At 40.4% G+C, this 19,262-nt stretch overlaps 1 protein-coding gene across 8 annotated transcripts in view; it reads left to right on the forward strand.

Annotated features, from left to right (window-relative positions):
• Positions 1-19,262, forward strand: part of RABGAP1L (RAB GTPase activating protein 1 like) — a 530,232-nt gene that overhangs the window by 346,604 nt on the left and 164,366 nt on the right. For 7 of the 8 annotated variants that reach the window (XM_073356445.1, XM_073356440.1, XM_073356441.1 and 4 more), the window contains 3 exons: positions 9,544-9,618; positions 16,190-16,315; positions 17,817-17,960. The exons of the other annotated variant lie outside the window; for it this stretch is intronic. In XM_073356445.1, coding sequence (XP_073212546.1) covers positions 9,544-9,618; positions 16,190-16,315; positions 17,817-17,960 — 345 coding nt within the window. The remainder of the gene's footprint in view (positions 1-9,543; positions 9,619-16,189; positions 16,316-17,816; positions 17,961-19,262) is intronic. 8 annotated transcript variants of the gene reach the window in all.

Here is a 19,262-nt window from a genome sequence, read left to right on the forward strand (position 1 = left end):
GGAGATCACTTCAGTCTGTGGTGTGCGTGAGAGGAGCTGGGAGCACGAGGAGCTGAGAGTGAGAACGCGGACTGTTGGAGGACTGAGGTGTACCATCATTATCAGACACCTGGAGGAAGATCCTATGGTGAGGATAAAGAAGGTGTTGAGAGGAGGCCATGGGGAAGTAGCCCAGGGAGTTGTAGCTGTCGCACAGCTGTTCGAGGAGGCACTCTAGACAGCTGCATTCCACAGGGCCCTGGGCTGGAACCCGGAGTAGAGGGCAGGCCCGGGTTCCCCCCAAATCCTCCCAACTCCTGGTCAGACACAGGAGGAATCGACCTGGACTGTGAATTCAGAAAGTGGCCAAGTTGAGGGCTGCCGTGAAGCTCCAAAGCAAGCAAATCCGCCAATAAGCGCAAGACCCACCAAGTAGAGCAGGAACTTTGTCATAGCACGTATCCTTACTGTGACGCTGGACATCCCTGTGTTCACACCCTATACACTACTGCAATAATGTTTGGACAAAATATGCCTTGGGAGGTATCATGTGAAAGTTAATAACACGCTGGTTATTAATATCACTGTAAAATGCATGGTTTAATGCTATATATGAAGTTATGAATTCCCTTTCTTTGATGTTACTAAGACCACACAGCCTAGCCTAGGTAAAGGTGATAAACAAGTGTGTCCTAGACAAAGGAATGTGGGTTTATCTCAATTTGTAAATTAGCCATAAACAAAGCTGTCAAGCTAAACTGGTGCGGGTTATCCTGATCCTGAATTCAAGAGACGGAGAATTACCATGGGTCCTGTACCCCAGAGAGACAAAGGAGACTGAATCTCCAGGAGGCCTTCCTGATTTTTTTAGACAAAGACAATCCTTTTGGGGATAGAAGGGAGAGACTCCATCTTTATCCTTCACCTTAGGAGACAAAGGAACCAAGCGATTTGAACTCTGTGATAGGACCTGGCCAGTAAAAATTGGAAAGGAGACTGAGTTAGAGAAACCATCTTGAAAAAAGACTGTATCATTCTAGATTCAGTTTTAGTCTTTTAAATGCATGTTTTCACTATTTGCTTGTAACCATCTCTACCTTTATCCTTTTTACTTGGTATCATTTAATCAATGCTCTTGCTTTCATTATGAATCATCAGTGGTGTGTAAGATCTGTACAGTGTGTGCTTCTAGAAAGCTAACATGTTGGAATGTTTTACTGTGTCTGTAAAGGCAGCAAACCTAACACTTTTTTGGTGAGGGTCCAGTGAGAGGGGCTGGTCCCTGCAGTAGGGTGATTTGGGGCTAGAAGGGTACTCAGGTCTGTCTGCCAGGAGTAGTAACCAGGTTGGGCAAAGCCAGCGTGAGGCTTGTGTCCTGCTGGCAGGCGGTTGGGGTCAGAGCTCTGGACCAAAGCTGCACAGCCACAAGACACCCTGGGCTACAAGGCAGTTGGTGACTGCAGGACTGGCCTTAGGGAAAATGGTGCCTTGGATGAACTTTATTTTGCCATCCTTGGTGCTCACAGGCACATCTCCCCCATAGTTCCTGGTCCCCATGGGTTCCCAGGGCTTCCCCCCACCATCGCCTGCAGGAAGGGCTGCAGAAGGAGGCTTTTATGAGCCCAGCCATATGCCCCCTGACAACTGTGCCCATGGGAAGGGGGGACCCAGAAGTTGACCCTCTGACTCCAGAGGGGGGAGGCCTGCTGGCTCCGCAGGTCAAACCCTGGTGCCTGCACCTCCCTGCCAGGCTGGCAGCCCCAGACGGCATCGCCCACCCTCTGCACGGCTGGTCAGGCCTGCCAGTTTGCAGCACTTGGATGGCGTGTTCCCACCCGCCCCGAACATGGTGCCCTGGGCGTTCGCCCACCTTGCCCATCCCTAAGGCTGGCCATGGCTGACCCAATCCCTTAGTGGCCTGGGTGAATCCCAAAACATCACACTTGCAACTTTCTTAATGGTCTCTCCAGTGTTCCCCATAAGTTACAGTGTGAAAAGTTGCTGCCTTCATTTCTGTTGCCAGTCAGGGGGCAGGCCTGACTCCTACAGCAGCCTGTTGTGCCAGCCCGTGGAGATGCTTAAAGCACACACCGTATCAGTTTAAGGATTTTTTTTAAAATGTAATTTTAGTTTTTTTAGGATTGAAAAGCAATTGTGTAAACATTTTCTTGTTGCAAGCAAAAACAAATTTGTAATATTATCTTGTCCTCTTCAACATACATATTAATAAGACTCTCCCTCTGTGCATCAGCTAGGAAAGAGTAATGCTGTTCTCACATATGAATTTTCTGCTGAGACTGCACCTGTTAAAAGGTCAGGTTTGTGAAGCTACAGTGCTGGAAAGAAAATAAATGATTTATTGTGCTAGGAGGCCTGCCTGAAGAGATTGGAAATATTTCTTCATTCTCCTGGTCTCAGATTGTAGTTACAGCTCTGCATGAGGCTTATTGTGTGAAACTGAAATGCCTTGCAGTGGGTACTTCATAAATGGATTAAATAATTCAATAATCATAGCTCTATGTAAACACAGTGGTGTGGGAGGGTGTATTATGTGATGTAGCCAAGATATCCCAGCTTGTTAGATAAAATAGTAGGAATACTGTTATTCTGCAACCTGGACATACAATTAGCTGTTCAACTGATTTGGGTGCAGAGTTGTAAATTACTGTACAACCAAAATTATTAAGAGACCAAACATGAAGTAAATAACTTCCTAACCTCTCAGCGCTATAAGCTGTTAAATGAGAGACCCAGCTCCAAGCTCAGGTGGAACCTTGGGATAGTCACACTGCTGCCTGGGGACTGAAGACAGTTCCAGGGGTGATGCTCCCAAGGCTCCAGCAGACGATGTTACAGCGTGCACAGTCTGTTTGAATACGCTAGCCGTTGGTGATAGAGCAGTGTTGCTTTTTCTGTGCAATATGCTTTCTCCTGCAACCCAATTATGAGAGCAACATACAGATTCTTGCTGTGGGCAGAGCAGAAGGAAGAAGAGAGGTGAATTATATGAGGGTCAGAAAAGGCAGTTCAAAGCAAAGAGAGGTGAAAACCCTACTGCTCCCACTTTGACACTGCTTTAGGTGGGAGCCTGCCTGTGTATAAGGAAATGGCAAGGAGCTCAGATTCTTATATAAGACCCACTGTTGCACAGAAAAAAGAAACTTAATTCAAAATCAGCCCCTGGAAGTACGGTGTCATTGAAGTGCAGTGTAATTCTGTTAATACAAGTATAATCTAAAGCCAGTTCTGTTAGAGTAAAACTTTGGTAATATAAAGGTTTAATTCCTTCATCACACATTGTTGGCATATCCCTCAGACCATCCTTAGAAATATGGAACTGACACAAAAATAGATAATAAAAAGCTAGCTGGGATTGCAGTAGTCCTGCAAACCTGCCGTTGACTCTCAGTCTGTGGGTATCCTTTGCATTCAATGTGCTTGGTGCTTACTCATGGGAGAGAGAGCCTGCTGTGGTGTTCACCAGTGACCCTGGCAGATGAGAGAAAGATGCTGTTACCCAATTCTAAGGAAGCTCCATCCATGACTTTTGCCAGAAAGAGGGTAGTTCTGTTGTGTGCCTATACTGGTGTGAAGATGGGGGTAAATGCGAGCTCTGGAAAAAATGCAGATCTTCCCAGAGCTGAAGCTATAGAAGGATATTTGAATGTCATCTATTGTAGTTTAGTGTGACTGACTCGCTGTGTTTAAGGCAAATTGGCAATATGATTGTAATTTCACATTTCCTAGTTAGTATGTTGAAGTTTAATGGGTTCTGAGTACAATGGAACCTTGGGAGATCTGAGCTATCATGTCTGAATCAATTTTCTTGATTGGGAAGGCAAAGTGATCAAAGTCCATCTCACTTTGGAGCTTTGAGATGCATTCCTTAGCCTGCTTTCATGTTAGTGACATCATCCACAGTAGCAGCAGAATCACAGAAATCTGAGGGTTTAAGTTCAGGCCAGAAGTCTTTCTGTTCACCTTTGAAATGAATATATTTCTAATTTTTAAGTCTACTTAATTCTGTTAAGGGCTAGGATCTCAATCAATTTTCTATGACAGTTTTTTTAAAGAGCATTTCTGTTGACCCTAGACTTCTGCATTCTTCTATTTGGATCAGCAGACTACTCCATATCAGAAGTGTTATTTTAGGAGGCTGTGTCGATCCCAAAAGGTGCTATAGGTGTTGTGATAACTTGAAAAATCCCTTACAAGTTCTAGAAGACTGATAGCCATTATAAAGAAGCTTATTGATCGTGTAGAGGTGGCTCAGTTTCTGTTTGTTATTAATGAGTTGAACAAGATTGCCCAGTAGAGACTTACAGCCTGTCTGTTTTAATTTAAAAAACTCCTATATCATTGTGGGGGGGAGGGGAAGGTGCAGGAATCTCACTCTTCACTTACAACAGTAAGCAAAGATTTCTGAGAGCAGTCAGAGCAGAATACTAGCATAAAAGTTTGCTAAATTGTCCCAGGTCATTAAAGGACAAATCCTGTTCCTATTCAAGTAAATGATAAAAGTCTCATTGACTTCACTGGGAGCATGATTTTGTCTTAAGAGGTCTGGAAAAACAACCTTGGTGCTCCTAAAAGGATGTTGCCTTGAAAAATTGCTGTGGATGGTCTTGTTAGTTGCATAATATTGTGATGGTCCCTGTAGGTAGCACCCTTATTGTTGAGGGTAAATTGATGAAATAAAGCTTGTTGTGATGCTCTGCAATGTAAAGTTTTACAAGTTACTGAACAAAAAACAACTGAAACAAAAGAACAAGAACAACAACAAAAAACCAAAACAAAACCTTGTATTTTGAAATATCCTAAATATGAAGCTTGAAAAATCCGCTCACCTAGGATGAGTATGAAACTTTCCTGGGCAAATGGTATTAATTTCTCCAGAATCAAATATTTCATTTAAGAAAAAAATCTCTAAGCCCTCATGATTGTGTCTTTGGGACCTGGCAGCACAAGTCTCTTTTACCCTGGCTAGAAGGCTTAATGCTCAAACTAGCAGCTGCCTAATCCTGCCTAAATATGACTGCCTGTCATGTCTTTAATTGATCACTAGTCACTACCAAAGTTTTTAATCTTTTCCGTACTATTTACACGTGTCATGAACTCGTGGTTTTGATATCTTGTGGCAGTGAGTTCCAAGAGTGTATCAAGAATTTAAAAGGGGTTAGACATTTATGTGAACAGTAAGAACATACAGTTACATAAGAGAAGATTTTAAAAATTACAAGGGATGTATATCCGTATGCTTCAGAGTATAAGCCAACCTCTAACTTCCTGAGGTTAGGCAGAAACTCCCCCGATGGGCATGTTACTCCATAATTATCCATTTTGTGGTTTTTTGCACCTTCCTCTGAAGCATCTGGTAGGATACTGAAATAGAGGAAACATTAGTCTGATCTGTTATCACAGTTTTATGTTTCTATCTACAAGTTCTGTGCCATGAAATGAAAATCTGATGATGAAAATGGAACATTTACCTCACGAATACTTCCTGTTTTATGTATCAGGATGTGCTAACAATAATTTAATTGACGTAGAACATACCTGTTTTAAAATCTCTTTGAACTAGTTAGCTGTTGCTATTTTTAAACCAATTAACTATTACGTAATTATTGCCGACCACAGATAGAACCCTCTGTAATGTCTATCCCTTGTTATTAGTTTTGTGTTACTGTTTAAAATAGAAATAGAAATTAAAAATAGAAATATTTTTTCTTCAAAATGTGAAAAAATAGTGAATGTTGTTATAATGCTGAAAATAAATGACTGACTATTGCTTTGGGTATTTGCTACTGAACGGCACTGCCCTTTAAAAGGCAGATATGAAACAACTTTTGGAAGTACTAAATAAATAAGGGATTAAGTACCCACAAACTGGTAGACATGTGGGAATTCAGATGAAAAAAACATGTTCCCTTATTGCTTTTTCTTAATTAACACTCTATTTTTTAAACGAATCCTGGCACTGGTTAGGACATGTCCAGAATCCATTCCATTTTAACTCTTAATCAAAAAAACATTTTATATTGATCCAGTGCTTGGGGTTAGTAGACCAGGAGACCAATTTTAATTACACACTTACCCAAACTAGCATCCATTTACTAGACTGACAGGTCCTGACAGTTATTAAGCATTATGGAGTTCTCCTACCTTGTAACCTCAGCAGCTAAATTTGTCAAAATTAGTAATCAGGTTTCAGTTTTAGTATTATGTTGTTTAAGTAAATCTGTTTCCTTATCTAACTGAGGATGTGAATCTCTGTGCATTTGAGCAGATGATAAAAAGAATGGATCTGGGCTGTTGTGGTCTCCGTTCTGGTTACTCTCTTGGTTACAACCAAAAGATTAGTAAACCATATAGATAAAAAGATATTATCTGTGTGCCACAGCTAGTTTCCAGCAAGGGTAGCTATAAATGCAGAAGAAAATATGAGTGCATGAGACTCCCTAACCCATCCACTGAGATACTGTGTGATAGACCCAGATGGTTTTGATTTCATATGCCACAATGTATAAATGAGACTGGAAACCCCTGATTTGGAAGATTTAATCATGATATTTAAAAGCAATTATTTCCTTTCCTTGTAGCTGGTTGCTTCAGATGAGTAAGAGCAAGCATGGTTGTTTTTCAGACCACATTGATATTTTAAGAACCTGTCATCTTGCCTGGAGCTACAACCGTGAGAAACGTGCTAGTGAGTGTGACACATGACATTGTGGGCAATAGTGATGACATTTCTGAAATGAGGAATACTATATTAGCTGCCCCTTTGTTACCAACACAGCCCCTTTATTTGCTGCTGTGTACGTCGTTAACACCCAGAGCCCACCTCAGATTGCGCTACAGTTGTTGCCAGCCTCAGTGCCAAAATGGAAGCAGTTAATTCAACAAATATTTTGCAGATCAAATGCTTTGTTAGAACTCATGACAAATCTGTTACTCTCACTGAAGATGGTCAATATCAAATTTATTTAATTTTCAACAGTAGCAAAGAACAGTTTCTGGATATTTTCTTTGAGATGCAAGTTCGCTTTTGTTGAAATTCCCATAATATTTCAGTGTTTTGTGCTTTTATTGGGCAAGCACTAGGAGCTGTGGGAGAGCCATGAATTTCACAATTGAAATATGGACCAGCAGTAAAAGAATCTGATATGTATTTTAATGCTCTTTAGCTCCTCCACCATCATCCACTGTAAGCACTGCAACAAGACCCCAACGAAGATGCACTACATGAAAGTTTTATATGGGGGGCCTTGCAATAAAAATCTGCCAAAAGAACGTGAAACAAAACTGGAAATGGCTTTCCTCCCCGGGACTGAGAAAAGGGTTCATTGCTACTGACTGCACTTGTTGATGGCAACTTCACACACAGCATCTTTTGCACTTTTTACTTCAGAGGGGCTCCAGAAGAACAGAAAATACAGAATTTGGTTTCTGTGAAAACATTGTGGGTTATATTGGTAATTCTCCCAATGCTGTAATATCCTTTTTGATACAAATGCAAGGGAAAGGTTATCCAAAAAAATCTGATCCAAGATGTGACTACAATGTATAATTCTATCTTCCATGTGTTACCACGCCTTTCAAAAAGCTGCGCATGAATATTGCCTACACTATCCTATTCCCACACTATCCAGTCTATCCCCAGCTAAGTAGAATTTGCAACCTTGTCTCATCTGAGACTTAGAAACAAAACACTTATGTAGGGTCCCAATTGAAACCATTATCTTACAGGATCAGATGTTCGGGAGGGTGTCGAGACTGTTTTGTGATTCGCACTGATGGCAGGGGAGACATACCCTATGGCTCTTGCTATTTGTGTCATATTAAAATTAAATTTATTATTTGGGGTAGGACTATGTCGGTTTTATTTTGTGAGGTACTATCATGTTTCTGGGTGTTCAAAATGTAATATCTCCCAAAGAAGAAAAAACTTCCTAAAAACCCACTTTCAGCTGAAGCAAAGCGCAAAATTTTAACAGAGAATCAGAGACAGATGTTGAAAATTTCTTTTTTATTAGTCTTGTGTTTATCCTGTACTTTATCTCTGTAGCAGATCATTTGTGTACAGAAGGCAATGCATCACTTACATTGATGGTTTAATGAATGTTTTGTGGGTGTGGATTTGTTTTAAAATTACAATACATGTTTTACTTGTTTTGGAGATGCAACAACATAATCAAAGCAACATTTGGGACATTAGTTATTTGGATGACCTGGATGAATAGGGCTATAATAAAACTATTGCTGCGTGTCATTAATTGTACCCTTAGGAATACAGGCGACATGAAACTTCCATGTGAATTATATCACTAGGTTACTCATGGTACTCAATTGCTCATAACATATCTGTAGAATTTATGGCTGAAGAGCTTGATTCTTCACAGGAAGTGTGAGGGCTAGGCAGGGAGCTGTTTGCAGCTCCCTGATTCAGAAATGCCCAGCTTCAGCACAAGTTAGAGCTACAAAGGTGCAATGCTAACCTCATGATTGGCATACGATCTCTCAGGAACCGTACACCAGTGGAGGATAAGGTGAAGCAATTTTTCTCCAGTTTCAGCTTTTTTTCGTAGTCTCTAGTTGTTATGGTTGTGAAGAAACTTTTCAAAACTTGAGCTGAAATGCAACTGATGTGATGTCTGTCTGAGCTTTCAGAGAGCTTGAAATGAAAGCTCTGAGATCTGAACAGAGCCATTCATTTCAGTGAGTTCCAGTTCAGATGTTGATGATATTTTCTTTTTGTGTCTACAGTAACTGTTTCACTGCTTTTCAAAGCATGTAGGAAAGGAGAGTAGGTATCATTATTAAGATCTACAAAATAAAAATATAAGGACATAGATCAAATTGTATTTTAAAGCCCTTTAATTAAAATTCTAAAATATTGGTAGATTTTTAACAATGCCAGGATGGCTTGAAAGGAGGTGCAGTTGGTTTCATTTCCTGAAGGGAAGCTTTCAAATGTTTGGAAAACATTGTCTTAAGCCTCATTCCTATGATGTCACCTGAAATCCTCCGTGGAATTACAACCTTGTTATCTGCAGTTGAGTATTATTATTCCTTTTCAGTATGCTAATAAGGCAGAGACAGCTGTCTTATAGAGAAAATTTCCGTTTCAAATTACCCTTGGTGGTTTTCTTCTTAACACCCTCAGGGCCCAGAATTTTATCATGTAACAGTTGGTCTGGCTTTTTTAAAGGTAACTGTTCTAATTCTCCTCTCATATCAATTTTACACTGATGTAACGCTATTGATTTCAGTGGTATTACTGCTGATTCACACTGGTTTAAGTGGGAGGAGAATAAGGCCCAACATTTTCAGCACCTCGGCAAATATACAGTGTCAGTAAAGGACAAACAGTGATCTATACATGTTTTATTTAATGCACATTAAGCCTACACCAAAGTGGTTAGAATTCCATGCACTTCAGTGCCTCTAGCTCCAGAATATCATATGATCTGAATACTGCATTAGTTAAACTGCATTATGTGACAAGAGATACATGGATTTTAAATATTCAATAAAGAAATTAAACTTGCCTTTATTTTTTTCTAGGCATACTCTGTTTATGATGAAGAAATTGGCTATTGTCAGGGACAGTCCTTCCTTGCTGCGGTGTTGCTGCTGCATGTGAGTAAATTACAAAGTGAAAGCTCTGACATGATGAAGCTGAAACCGTTTAAAAAATTTTAGTACTGTAACTTGGTGTCAGTCAAATATTCACCAATCCTAGTTTTTCTGTCCATTTTTTCCTTCCCTGTGGAATCCTTTTAGCCTGATGCCAAGAGAGAGTACATGTGGCTTATACCTCTACAAATGTGTGATTCATCTACAAATAAGAATATGAACTACTCGACTATGAAATTGCAGGGCTACTAACTGTAGTAGGTAACCTATTGCTTAAATCAGCCTCTGTACCAGATGATTGGGGGATAGCTAATGTAACTCCAATTTTTAAAAAAGGCTCCAGAGGTGATCCCGGCAATTACAGGCCAGTAAGCCTAACTTCAGTACCAGGCAAATTGGTTGAAACTAAAGTAAAGAACAAATTTTTCAGACACACAGATGAACACGATACATTGGGGAAGAGTCAACGCAGCTTTTGTAGAGGGAAATCATGCCTTGCCAATCAGTTAGAATTCTTTGATGGTGTCAACAAGCATGTGGACAAGGGTGACCCAGTGGATATAGTGTACTTGAACTTTCAGAAAGCCTTTCACAAGATCCCTCCCAAAGGATCTGAAGCAAAGTAAGCAGTCATGGGATAAGAGGGAAGGTCCTCTCATGGCTCAGTAACTGGTTAAAAGATAGGTCAGTTTTCACAATGGAAAGCACTAAACAGTGGGGTCCCCTAGGGATCTGTACTGGGACCAGTGCTGTTCAACGTGTTCATAAATAGGGCCCGACCAAATTCACAGTCCATTCTGGTTAATTTCACAGTCATAGGATTTTAAAAATCGTAAATTTCTTGATTTCAGATATTTAAATTTGAAATGTCATGGTGTTGGAACTGTAGGGGTCCTGATTCAAAAAGGAGTTCCGGGTGGGGGGGCAGTCTCAAGATTATTGTAGGGGGGCTTTGCAGTACTGCTACCCCTACTTCTGAACTGTTGCTCGCAGCAGTGCGGCTGTCAGAGCTGGGCAGGCAGAGAGCAGCAGCTGTTGGCCGGGAGCCCAGCTCTGAAGGCACAGCTGCTGCCAGCAGCAGCACAGAAGTAAGGATAGCATGGTATGGTATTGCTACTGTTACTTCTGCGCAGCTACCTTCAGAGCTGGGTCCTTGGTCAGCTACTGTTACTTCTGCGCAGCTACCTTCAGAGCTGGGTCCTTGGTCAGCAGCTGTTACTCTCTGGCCGCCCAGCTCTGAAGGCAGCAGCGCAGAAGTAATGGGGGCATGCTATGGCATTGCCACCCTTACTTCTGCACTGCTGCTGGTGGGGCACTGCCCTCAGAGCTGGGCGCCCAGCCGACAGCTGCCGTTCTTCCGCCGCCCAGCTCTGAAGGCAGCGCAGAAGTAAGGGTGGCAATACTGCAACTTCCCTAAAATAACTTTATGACCCCTTGCAACTCCCTTTTGGGTCAGGACCCCCAATTTGAGAAATGCTGGTCTCCCCTGTGAAATCTATATAGCATTGGTAAAAGCACACAAAAGACCAGATGTCATGGAGGGAGACCAGAAAGCACAGTCTGTGATGCTTTTTTCATGGCAGTGAATTTGGTAGGACCCTATTCATAAATGATTTGGAAAGAGGGGTGAAAAGTGAGGTGGCAAAGTTTGCAGGCAGTACTAAATTACTCAAGATCATTAAGCCCAAAGCTGACAGTGAAGAGTTACAAAGGGTACATGGGTAGATCACAGGATCTCACTAAGCCGAGTGACTAGGCAACAAAATAGCAGATGAAATTCAATGTTAATAAATCAATAATGCTCATTGCCAGACATAATCCCAACTATACATACAAAGTGATGGGGGGTCTATATTAGCTGTTACCAGTCAAGAATGATCTTGAGTAGTTCTCTGAAATGTGCAGCAGCAGTCAAAAAGGCTAACAGGATGTTAGGAACTATTCGGAAATGGATAGACAATAAAACAGAAAATATCATAAAACCACTATATAAATCCATGGTACATCCACACTTGAATACTTTGTGCAGTTCAGGTCATCCCATCTCAAAAACGATATTAGAATTCAAAAAGGTGCAGAAAAGGGCAACAAAAATGATTAGGGGTATGGAACAGCTCCTATATGAGGACAGATTAAAAAGACTGGGACTGTTCAATTTAGGAGAGAAACAATTAAGGGGGGGGATATGATAGTGGTCTGTAAAATCATGAATGGTGTGGTGAAAGAGAATAAGCAAGTTTTATTTATCCCTTCACATAATACAAAACTGGGTTCATCTAATGAAATTAGCAAGCGGCAGGTTTAAAACAAACAGAAAGAAGTACTTCTTCACACAACATATAGTCAACCTGTAGAACTTTTTGCCAGGGGATGTTGTGAAGGCCAAAAGTATGACCGGGGGTTCAAAAAAGAATTAGATAGGTCCATCAATGGCTATTAGCCAAGATAGTCAGGGATGCAACCCTATGCTCCGAGTGTCCCTAGCCTCTGAAGCTGGGACTGGATGACAGGGTATTGAACACAGGATAATTGCCCTGTTCTGTTCATTCCCTCTGAAGATTCTGGCATTAACCACTGTCAGAAGACAGGGTACTGGGCTAGATAGGTGGACCGTTGGTCTGACCCATTATAGCCATTCTTATGTTCTTAAGAAGCCATTAGGCAGGAATAATTAGGTTTTGTTATAATAGAAGCTGTTACGTATTTTGTCGTGGTCAGTTTTTATTTGATGGTTAAGGATACTTTTTTGGATAATTTGTGTGCCAAATTCTGAAGTTTTTAATGGATTTTCATTTCATTTTTAACCTAGTCCTCACCAGGCAAACTCTTATTGAAGTTAGTGGGAGCTTATCTGAGGGTGGGATTCTCCCCCAAATGCAGCATAAGTGCCATTGACTTTCAATAGGTCTTGTGCTCCCAAGTCACTTGAGCACTTTTGAAATCTCCTCATGAGCAAAAACTGAATAAAGGATTTGACCCATTCATTGAAAGACACACTTGGCATACTTGATTGTTAATTTGTATTGTCATCTTTCATTTCCAAGATACTAGAACAGTTGAAAAATACGAGATATTTACAACCTGCTAAACAAATGTATTGATACATCTACGGAGTTAAGAAATGGGATATTGTGAAGAGCATTTTAAAAAAACAGTTATGCAGGCTGTTGCTTGTTTTCAGTGCCAGGCTTTTGTTGGTAACATCACATTAATCAATATCAGAATTTATTGCCATTTAGAGTACGGTTCTTTACAAGACCCCTAAAGATTTATCCCTAACACAGACAGCCCAAGAGGAAAGAAGTTACTAAGTAAAATGTCTAAAAGAAAAATTCAGACTGTTTTAGGCATAAGTATTATCTTCTTAAAAGGCAACTATGACATCTTGAAGATCTAAGGAGCTGATAACCCAGTAAGAGCATTGTGGAGAGACGATTGTCTCTTTATAGACACAATTGAAACTAGAACCACATTCCCCCTCCCCCCGCCATATATTCCAAAATCAAACATTCCAGAGATATTTTACTTGGCATTTCTTACCCAACAGTAGACTTTTTTTGAAGTTTAGTTCAGATAAGATGAGCTATTTGTGGAGACACAGGTGTTCAAAAATGAATAAGCTGCCAAGTTCCAAATATGATTAATTTTTGTTTGGCTCCCTTTATCTCCAAATGTATGATGTTACACTGGCATTACTACGCAGAATTGCCTTTGAGTGTTTTTAGAGTTTGTGATGAAATTTGAAAGATATTTCTAGGAACCTTCAAATGGCAATCACACCCATCTTAATATGCCTTTATAATACGTACATTCATAATAAGAAATGAAACTGAAATGATCAGAGAAGGGGAGGAAGCAAATTCTTGCTGATGTAGCTTAGGAGCTCAGGTGGGGGAGAGGTAGAAGATCACATCCTTCAAGCCCCTAGCTCCCCCAGATTGTCCATGCCCAACCAGTTAATTGTCCTGAATACTTACTAACTCTGTTCTGAACCTCTCTAAGACGTATTAATCTCTACATGGTCCCATCATTTTCAGGCCCTATTTATTCTTCTGGGATAGGGGGTGCTTTTTCCTTCTCCTGCAGTTGTCTTCTAGGGGTGGATGGGTAGCCTGAACCTCCATCTTGAGTCTTCATAGTTTTCCTGTGCTGGAGAAATACCCACCAAAATATGAGCCAAGATTTCACAATCACAGGGAACCATTTGTCTCCAGCTGTCACAGGACTCACAATATTTTGTGTGCTTCTTGAAGCCCAGCTCTTGCATTCATGTGAAATTGTGGGAATCTTAGCTCTCATTATTAACAAACTGGTAAATTTTTAGCAATCATGTTTGGAAAAGGGGCTCAAAAACCAAAGCAAATTAAAAGAAACCAAAATTTATTATTTTTTAAAATCTCATTGGCTTAACAATAATCTCATAAATTTTGGGGATTGATTCATGATTTTGGACTCTTGGGATTGGTAATACTGGGGAAATCCCTGTTCCCTGATAGTAAAGTCTCCATGGCCTCTCCCTGTAAAAGACTTGGCCTCACAACAAACTAACAATCCCTTCTTACTCCTTGTAGGTATGTCTTCATTGCAAAAGAAGATCTATTCTTAACTTGGGTTAAAATACTCGTGAAGACACTGCAGTTTGGCAGCTTGAGTTCAACCCCAGGTTCCCTTATAGGTTTAAACTTCACCTGCTAACCCAAGTTAAAACCTGAGTTACTATGTCTTCACTGCTATTTTAACCTGAGTTAAGAACTCATCTTTTTTTTTTTTTTTTTGCACTGCAGACACACCATATGTGTTGGATGGGGATGAATGTGTGTGTGCATGCACGTGTGTGTGAACATAATTTCCTTGTTAGTATATGAACAAGTAAAATAAGTTTACATTTATGTTTTAGAAAGAACAGACCCAGTTCCCAAACTCTTTATGAAGGATAAAGCTATTAATTTCTCTTCTTAACTTGGTCTCCAGCCTTTATCTGTCCTCCATAGGGATTCATTTTTTTAGATAAAATTGTGGCAAGAGATCTGAGATCTCATAACATCTTATTATGTCTGATTTTAGTCTGCACAGACACCTGGCAGCTGGGCTGGCAGTTCTTGAGGTTCAACAGCTACTTTCATGTATACTGGCTAAAGACAAAGTACTCAGCACCAGTTTAGGCCTAGAGGCAAGGCATGATCTTAGTCTGGGCACTAAAAAGTGAAACCTTAGAAGTCAGTAAAAAGGGACTGAAATTCTCTTTGAAGAAAACTATTCAGCTATTCTATTCAGTTTTCTAGAATTTGTCTGGAGAGAGATTCTGCGTGCAAGTGGAAATAGTAAAAGGTCAAGAGTTGTCACTCACATATTCAGAAGTAGTTTCTGCTCATTGGCACTTGTGGTATTTGCAGAAGTAAGACATTCTTGTAATTAAGGTCCTGATTTGTGTCTGTAATAGTTTCTGCTCACACATACCCTGTTACGGCATCTCCTGAAGTCAGGGATTCTGTCAAGGGAGGTTATGATGACACAAGACTTCCCACAGCCTCCCCTCCCATAGGGCATACAGCCAGCCAGCACAACTCTAGAAGTGAGGTTGGCTGATTTAGTGCAGCCCCTAAATTGGTCTTGAGTATAGCCCCAGCAGGGATTAAAGCTTTCGGTATCATTTGGATGAGGAGGTATGGCCATGGTGTAGTAGGGCTTCTGAGGGAGTCATGTTGCTGGGAGAGGTCTCAGAATGGTCACACGTTTGGAGGGCCAAGCTCATTGCTGCATCCTCAGTCATGGAAAACCTGACCCAGGACTGCTTGATGCACCTGGAAGTTGGCTGTAAATGTGCCCTTTCTGCATTTTTTCCCATGAGGGCCTGATATAGCCTGGAGTTTTTGAGAAGTGTTTTTCTAATGTCCAGTTGACAAAGACTGTTTTGATGACAATTTGTTTTTTACCATGGTTTTCTAGATAAGAACTATGTACCAGCTAAGCTAAATAGTCTCATTTACCTTTGTAGTGGGAATGCTAACGGCAGTTGTGCATTTACAGTCCCAAGCATTGAACTAAGACTAGAATACTGTTTACACTGTGTTTGAATAAGGTTCTGAAGAAAGATCCTAACACTGTTTCAAATCAGTATAGACAAGGCCTAACTCATGTTTTCCTCAAGGAGAATAAATTATTCCCCTCAGATTTTTTGGTACCTAAAAGAACTGTGTGAATAACTCTTTTTTTTTTTTCTGGTTTGCTGGCAGTTCAAATATTTTTTTAAAATTTTTCAGGTTGACTCAAAACAAAACTTTTTCAAAAATTGTGATGAATTGAAAAGAGGAAAAAATTAGTTTTAGACCAAACCAAACATTTCATTTGACCTAAAACAAAACATTTGGTTTTTATTTCAAGGTTTTTAATGCTTTAAAAAATAAAATTTCAGAAAATTAAAAGTAATTTTGAATTTTAAAAAATTGAAACCTTTAGATTTTTTTCAGAATCTCTTACAATCACTTGGGCAAAGGGAATTTTAAAATTTTACAGCTATGGTATTTCAAATCTTTGCATTGTCATTCAGAGTGTCTTTGTGTGTTTCTCCCTGCAGATGCCAGAGGAGCAGGCCTTTTGTGTGCTGGTGAAGATCATGTATGACTATGGCTTGCGAGACCTCTACAAAAATAACTTTGAAGATCTTCACTGCAAATTTTACCAACTAGAGAAACTAATGCAGGTAGGACCAGGATCAAGCACTCTGGTCCTGTCATACGTGGTAACGTTGGGTGGAGAAGAGGTAAACTCTTCTCTTACCGCTTTAGAAAAATACAACTTTCTTCAGAAGTGTATTGGACCAAATTCTTGAGTCCTAAGAGCCCCAACGTGAGGGACATTTAAGATCTGAAGCTAAACATTGTGGTTGGGTCTGTGTCTGTTTTCTTTTGGCTTCCATATACTTACTCTTGCTAACTTTTTTGATTCAAAGAGAGAATATTTATGGTTCTCTCTCCCCTTCTCTTTTTATTTGTTAAATTGATGTGTCTACAGTAGAACTTCTGAGTTCTAACAAAATATGAGAATATTTTGGTATAGGATTGTCTTTGTTTGCATGACTTGCATTATGAGTTAAGATATACAAGCTGGGACAATTCTATGAATATGAAAAATAAGTCCAACACAGGTCATTTTGCAGGTCACGGGTCATCTTATTTTGACTCAATATGCATCTAGTTTTTCTTCGCATTTTAATTTTTTATATTAAAAGCAATTTAACTCTGACTAAATCATTACAAGTTTTATACGCTGTTGTCCTGACTAATAAGCCATTATTAACAGTCCATTAAGATTTGACCTGTGGTGCAGTTACAATAATTGAAGCTTGCTGTTGGAATCAGTTAACCAGAGTAAAAATACAACTGTTCTGCAAACTTCCCTTTCTGAGATTTAAAAACTAAAATACAATCTTGGGCACACAACCCCTTTGAATTCGCTTTCCAGGATGACAATTTGTGTATGTTTACAATTTACTGATACTTGTTATGTGGTGCTACATAGGAAAAAAAATACATTAATTTGTTCTCAGTATGTTTTTTTTCAATATTTGTACCAAACAGCTACAATGAACTTTATCGAGTAAGTGTATTTTTAATGACCAATTTAAATGATCTACAATTGACATTACTATATACCTGGTAGTTGATGATTACTGCATTCCTGGCCTGTGGAACTTGCCTCGTTGTCTGATTGTTAATGTTTTTTAATTTTTTGCTTATCTTTCATGATCCCTGACGCTGATTTAAACTCCCTGCTTCAATGTCCATAATTTAATTGTTTTCCCAGAAGAAACCATTTATAACAAAAGCATTAACGATTTTTTTAAATCGATAGTTACGCACATGTTATACTTGGCACAACTACTCTACCTTTCCATATTTAATGTGCTATAATTTCTCTTTCTAATCCCATGGTAGATTATTGATTTGATTTTGCTTTTAATAGCTAGCATGATAGAATCTGTGGTGTGTAACACAGAGAAGCTGCCACAAAATGAGAGTGAAATCCTGTCCCCACTGAAGTCTGTGGCAAAACTCCCATTGGCTTTAATGGAGCCAGGATTTCACTTTGCTCTTTTCTCAAACCTCAAATAACCTTGCTGGCAGTGCGTTTCTGAAACTGGAGGATCCTTGGGTGACATTTAAGCATTTCTCCCCTCCCCCCTTTTTTTTTTCTTACTCTAGGAGCAGCTACCTGATTTATATAGCCATTTCTCAGACTTGAACCTGGAAGCTCACATGTATGCATCCCAGTGGTTTCTCACCCTCTTTACTGCCAAGTTCCCACTCTGCATGGTCTTCCACATCATTGATTTACTACTCTGTGAGGTAAAATGACACCGTCCTTGAATCAGAAGAAATGCTTTTTGTCCAAAAAATGTTGTTAATTTTCCTTTTTTACCTCATTTTGTTGGAAGATTTAGTCATTTGTTGCTCAGTTTCTATCAGATTAATTTCTAAATGAATGCTGAATGTGGTAAACTGAAGACGCTAGCAAGGCACCTTGCTCTTTATAAATGTAGTTTTGCACTAGCTGGAAGTGATTAACTTTTTCAGGATGGACTTGTAAATAAGTGTAAGTTCAGTTAGTTAGCCATTTAATTTTTAAAATGGATAGTTCATCCAAGTTTAATAAATCTGCTTTCTGGCAACCATCCAATTGCTCAGATGAGACTGCTGAGGTAGAACTTTACATTGTTTCCCCAGATCAGAACATCCAAAGACAGTGTGAATATTACATGTTGTTTCTGATAGCCTGGTATTTCACAGATAGTGGAGAATTACCAAACAGTGCTGGTACATTAAACTCTTAGGCCTGACAAGTAGAAAATAATCAAAAGAAAATAATCAAGCACTGCCTTACTCCAGAGAACAGAGTTGCAGTTTCTTGGGGCATGTCTGCACTATAAACTTAAGTCAACCTACTTTAGATCAACTTACAGCCACTGCAGTAATTACTGCGGTGGTTCATATCCACACTACTCTTCTTCTGTTGATGGTACACATCCTCACCAGGTGCACTTCCACCGACTTAAGAAGGGCAGTGTGGGGGGCTGACAGCAAGGGCTCTCAGCACTGCGCGCATCTCCCCACTGGTAGTCCACTACCGGCTGGGACCTCAACAGCCCCATCCCACCTGGACTAGGGCAGATGTGCCTGGCTTCTCAGGTCCACGATGGGAATGGGGCAGTCGCAAGAGGCTTCTCGGCTCCCCTCCAGGAGCCTGGCTGCCCCACCAGGCTTTTGGCTTACCACTGGGAGCATGGCAGCCAACCAGCCATTCTCCTGGCGGGGAGATCTGCGCCCGGAGTCTGGTCAGGTCCCGCGCTCCCAGAGAGGAGTGGGGAGTCCAGGCTGCAGCCTGGTTGGGGAGCCGGGAGCCTGGGCAGCAGCCTGAGCAGGATGGCAGCCTGGCTTGGAGCAGAGACTGGACAGCAGCCTGGCTGGGGAGATGGATTTTTTGTCAATTTCACAATTCCAGCGGAGGTGGGGTAAAGATTATTTTATTTACTTTTCGGCAGCACAGTGTGTTCCAGTTTGGACTCAAACCATTTAGTCTTCTTTCTCTAACAATTTCTTAGTTGTGTTAGTAAAACAAACAGAGGAGAACAGAACATCAGTGCCACCCAT

The sequence above is a fragment of the Lepidochelys kempii genome, chromosome 8, assembly GCF_965140265.1.
Source record: "Lepidochelys kempii isolate rLepKem1 chromosome 8, rLepKem1.hap2, whole genome shotgun sequence".
NCBI lineage: Eukaryota > Metazoa > Chordata > Testudines > Cheloniidae > Lepidochelys > Lepidochelys kempii.